This window comes from Salminus brasiliensis, chromosome 12, assembly GCF_030463535.1.
Source record: "Salminus brasiliensis chromosome 12, fSalBra1.hap2, whole genome shotgun sequence".
In the NCBI taxonomy this organism is placed as follows: domain Eukaryota; kingdom Metazoa; phylum Chordata; class Actinopteri; order Characiformes; family Bryconidae; genus Salminus; species Salminus brasiliensis.
Window position 1 is genome coordinate 39,788,592 of NC_132889.1, and position 5,607 is coordinate 39,794,198.

Consider the following 5,607-nt stretch of genomic DNA (forward strand, 5'->3'; position numbering starts at 1 on the left):
CTCCTCAGTGTATATCACAATACCTACATTTAGAGCGTTATTAATATTCACCCTAATGAGAGACTGTAGCTCCGCCTCCTCAGTGTATATCACAATACCTACATTTAGAGCGTTATTAACATCTACTCTAATGAGAGACTGTAGCTCCGCCTCCTCAGTGTATATCACAATACCTACATTTAGAGCGTTATTAATATTCACCCTAATGAGAGACTGTAGCTCCGCCTCCTCCGTGTATATCACAATACCTACATTTAGAGCGTTATTAATATTCACCCTAATGAGAGACTGTAGCTCCGCCTCCTCAGTGTATATCACAATACCTACATTTAGAGCGTTATTAATATTCACCCTAATGAGAGACTGTAGCTCCGCCTCCTCAGTGTATATCACAATACCTACATTTAGAGCGTTATTAATATTCACCCTAATGAGAGACTGTAGCTCCGCCTCCTCCGTGTATATCACAATACCTACATTTAGAGCGTTATTAATATTCACCCTAATGAGAGACTGTAGCTCCGCCTCCTCAGTGTATATCACAATACCTACATTTAGAGCGTTATTAATATTCACCCTAATGAGAGACTGTAGCTCCTCCTCCTCCGTGTATATCACAATACCTACATTTAGAGCGTTATTAATATTCACCCTAATGAGAGACTGTAGCTCCGCCTCCTCAGTGTACATCACAATACCTACATTTAGAGCGTTATTAATATTCACCATAATGAGAGACTGTAGCTCCGCCTCCTCAGTGTATATCACAATACCTACATTTAGAGCGTTATTAATATTCACCCTAATGAGAGACTGTAGCTCCGCCTCCTCAGTGTATATCACAATACCTACATTTAGAGCGTTATTAATATTCACCATAATGAGAGACTGTAGCTCCGCCTCCTCAGTGTATATCACAATACCTACATTTAGAGCGTTATTAATATTCACCCTAATGAGAGACTGTAGCTCCGCCTCCTCAGTGTATATCACAATACCTACATTTAGAGCGTTATTAATATTCACCCTAATGAGAGACTGTAGCTCCGCCTCCTCAGTGTATATCACAATATCTACATTTAGAGCGTTATTAATATTCACTCTAATGAGAGACTGTAGCTCCGCCTCCTCAGTGTATATCACAATACCTACATTTAGAGCGTTATTAATATTCACCATAATGAGAGACTGTAGCTCCGCCTCCTCAGTGTATATCACAATACCTACATTTAGAGCGTTATTAATATTCACCCTAATGAGAGACTGTAGCTCCGCCTCCTCAGTGTATATCACAATACCTACATTTAGAGCGTTATTAATATTCACCCTAATGAGAGACTGTAGCTCCTCCTCCTCCGTGTATATCACAATACCTACATTTAGAGCGTTATTAATATTCACCCTAATGAGAGACTGTAGCTCCGCCTCCTCAGTGTATATCACAATACCTACATGTAGAGCGTTATTAACACACAGGGAATTGTAGTAGACTGAGATGCTGGAGCTGTCGTCTCACTGATAGTCAGACCTGCCGGAGTCGTCAGTCACACTGATACTGCTCAACATTCTCTGCTCTCTAGAAATCCACCGCTGGGGTCCCCTCTACCTGCGCCAGACCAGCTGCTACTGTTATTACAACAACAGTTATAAAAAGCTGTACAAATAAATCAGATTTAAAAAACACCTAAGTGGGCGGAGCTTAGAGAGGGGAGTTTGTGTGCAGGACAGATGGGGGTTTTATCCAGGGGTGGAACAGAGAAAGATCTTTGCTGTGACTGGGATAAGGCAGACCTCACATCTTAAACCTACAGGTTACCTCTGACAATAATTCCTTAGCACACACACACACACTCTCTCTCTCTCATTGAAATAAAATGTGCTGGTTTAGAAGCAGGCCCAGATGGACCCTTGCTGACTCGCCATGGAAACGGGAAAACCATCATCTTCTTCAACTTCACAAGGGCACCATCTGCTGCACACACACACATACACACACCAGAAGAGCATGAGCATTCACTCATATTCATTAGCTCAGCATTATTGTGAAGAGCTGAGGACACACACATACACACACACACACACACACACACTGTCAGAGTTGTATGTTTGATTTAGCCCTGCAGAAACCCCTAAAAACCAGGACTACGAAAAAGCTCAGTGTGTTTCTGTGTGTGAGGGGATGGCAGTGTGTGTGTGTGTGTGTGAGAGAGAGGTTGGCAGTGTGTGTGTAAAGGTGTATTGTGTAGGATTCTGTATGTGACTTTGTGTGTGGGGGGCAGTGTGAGTGTAAATGTGTGTATGTGTGTGTTGGTGTGTGTATGTATGCGTGTGTGTGGTGATGCTGCTGATGCTCCCCCACCTTCCCTTCCCTTCCCAGTCTCTCCTCAGCATCCCAACCTCTGTTACCATGGCGACAGCCAGCTGCTGAAGCAAGAGTGTTAAACTCTCTCTCTCTCTCTCTCTCTTTTTCTTTAAGATGACCCTTCAGACCACTGGGTGGTGCTACTGGACTTTGCGCCCCCTGGGGGTTAGGCTTTTTAAAGCTGCAGTTAGCCAGTGGAGCTGTAACCGAATATGAATCAATAATTGATCATTAACAGATAATATATTAAAACAGATACAAACACATACAACAGTAGGTGGCGCTATTAGAGGAGTAATTTTAGACTAATTCCATTTAAACTGAGCTAGCTACCAAAATGCTGTGACAGTATAAACACGACTGATAATACGATAAGTGCAGAGTCAAGTCTAAATCCACAGCAAGCCCTGAAACCAGCCTTTTGCTCTAATACTACTGCAAGAGTTACAGGACTGAGTCTAGTCCCAAAGTTACTGGACTTAGTCTAGTCCCAGAGTTAAAGGACTGAGTCCAGTCCCAGAGTTACAGGACTTAGTCTAGTCCCAGAGTTACAGGACTGAGTCTAGTCCCAGAGTTAAATGATTGAGTCTAGTCCCAGAGTTACAGGATTGAGTCTAGTCCCAGAGTTACAGGACTGAGTCTAGTCCTGGAGTTAAAGAATTGAGTCTAGTCCCAGAGTTACAGGACTGAGTCTAGTCCCAGAGTTACAGAATTGAGTCTAGTCCCAGAGTTACAGGATTGAGTCTAGTCCCAGAGTTACAGGGCTGACTAGTCCCAGAGTTACAGGACTAAGTCTAGTCCCAGAGTTACAGGATTGAGTCTAGTCCCAGAGTTACAGGACTGAGTCTAGTGATGGAGTTAAAGAATTGAGTCTAGTCCCAGAGTTACAGGACTGAGTCTAGTCCCAGAGTTACAGGACATAGTCTAGACCCAGAGTTACAGGACTTAGTCTAGTCCCAGAGTTAAAGGACTGAGTCTAGTCCCAGAGTTACAGGACTTAGTCTAGTCCCGGAGTTACAGGACTGAGTCTAGTCCCGGAGTTAAAGAACTGAGTCTAGTCCCAGAGTTACAGGACTGAGTTTAGTCCCAGAGTTACAGGACTGAGTCTAGTCCCAGAGTTACAGGACATAGTCTAGACCCAGAGTTAAAGGACTGAGTCTAGGCCCAGAGTTACAGGACTGAGTCTAGTCCCAGAGTTACAGGACTTAGTCTAGTCCCGGAGTTACAGGACTGAGTCTAGTCCCAGAGTTACAGGACTGAGTCTAGACCCAGAGTTACAGGACTGAGTCTAGACCCAGAGTTAAAGGACTGAGTCTAGTCCCAAAGTTACAGAACTTAGTCTTGTCCCAGAGTTACAGGACTTAGTCTAGTCCCGGAGTTACAGGACTGAGTCTAGTCCCAGAGTTACAGGACTGAGTCTAGTCCCAGAGTTACAGGACTGAGTCCATGATAATTTTACAGGATTAAAAACGATTCCTGCAGAAGACAATCAGGCTGATGATGATCTTCAGGGAAGCGGCAGACAGACAGGAGGAGGCCGGATGAGAGCCAGAGAGAGAGGAGGAGAGGAGTTACCTTGCCAAAGCTGCCCTTTCCCAGCACCATCAGGAAGTTGAAGTCAGAGAGCTTCATGCGGTCTCGGTTTCCATTGCTGTCAAATTTGGAGATGGCATTGGAGGAGCTATCAGTGTTCTTGGTGCCTGCACCAATTTTGGCTCTCTGTGGGAAAAACAGGAACAACAAGAAGGAAAACAGTTATTTCAGTTTCAGATCTCTGAGACAGGAGTTTGAGTCAGGAGTCTGAGTCAGGAGTCTGATACAGGAGTCTGAGTCAGGAGTCTGAGTCTGGAGTCCGATACAGGAGTCTGAGTCAGGAGTCTGATACAGGAGTCTGAGTCAGGAGTCTGAGACAGGAGTTTGAGTCAGGAGTCTGAGTCAGGAGTCTGATACAGGAGTCTGAGTCAGGAGTCTGAGTCTGGAGTCCGATACAGGAGTCTGAGTCAGGAGTCTGAGACAGGAGTCTGAGACAGGAGTCTGATACAGGAGTCTGAGTCAGGAGTCTGATACAGGAGTCTGATACAGGAGTCTGAGTCAGGAGTCTGATACAGGAGTCTGATACAGGAGTCTGAGTCAGGAGTCTGATACAGGAGTCTGAGTCAGGAGTCTGAGTCAGGAGTCTGAGACAGGAGTCTGATACAGGATTCTGAGACATGTCTGTAGTCTCTGAGGTACAAGCCCATGTCAGCTGTCTGTGGTACAGTTCTGAGTCCTGGCTGATTAATCACTGATTTTATTAATAATAACACACACACACACACACACACAGCCTTTCACACACATGTGCACGTGCCAACACTGAACTGAGTTCAACAGAAAAATGAATGGAGTTAATCTTGACTGAGGCTCTGTGTGTGTGTGTGTGTGTGTATCACACTCTCGGAGGGTGAGCGGTTAGTCGTTGGCAACAAATTCAGTGTCCAAGCTGGCAGGGTGCAGAATGACAGAAGGGTGTGTGTGTGTGTGTGTGTGAGTGTGTGCTGAGGGGAAGCACGTTGCAGCTTTCCTTGTTCACCGGCTCTGCTTTACACTCCACTGACAGCCAATCCACCCCCTGACACCCCACCCCACCCCCTCCACCACACAAAAAAGTCTAAAACATCTCAACCAGCTTAAACATGGTGGGCACCTAAACACACACACACACACACACACACACACACACACTGGGCTTTAGGGTGTGTTCAATAATATTAACAATAATTCATTAGCCACGCCCTTTTACTCTAACTCCTCCCTCCCACCAAACCCCTCTTTTTTTTTTCCCTACAGCTCATTTCTCTTCCACCATCATCTCCACCATCATCTCCACCACCATCTCCACCATCATCATCTCCACCATCATCATCATCTCTCACCATCATCATCTCCACCATCATCATCTCCACCACCATCTCCACCATCATCATCTCCACCATCATCATCTCCCACCATCATCGTCATCTCCACCATCATTATCATCTCTCACCATCATCCTCATCATCTCCACCATCATCATCATCTCTCACCATCATCCTCATCATCTCTTACCATCATCATCTCCACCATCATCATCATCTCCCACCATCATCATCATCTCCACCATCATCATCATCTCTCACCATCATCCTCATCATCTCTCACCATCATCATCTCCACCATCATTTTCAGCATCATCATCTCTCACCATCATCATCCTCATCTCCACC

At 45.1% G+C, this 5,607-nt stretch overlaps 1 protein-coding gene across 1 annotated transcript in view; it reads right to left on the reverse strand.

Moving 5' to 3' along the window:
- Positions 1-4,077, reverse strand: part of prkcbb (protein kinase C, beta b) — a 44,410-nt gene extending 40,333 nt beyond the window's left edge. The window contains 1 exon segment of the mRNA XM_072693951.1: positions 3,938-4,077. Coding sequence (XP_072550052.1) covers positions 3,938-3,994 — 57 coding nt within the window. The 5' untranslated portion in view covers positions 3,995-4,077.
- Positions 4,078-5,607: the final 1,530 nt, after the last annotated feature.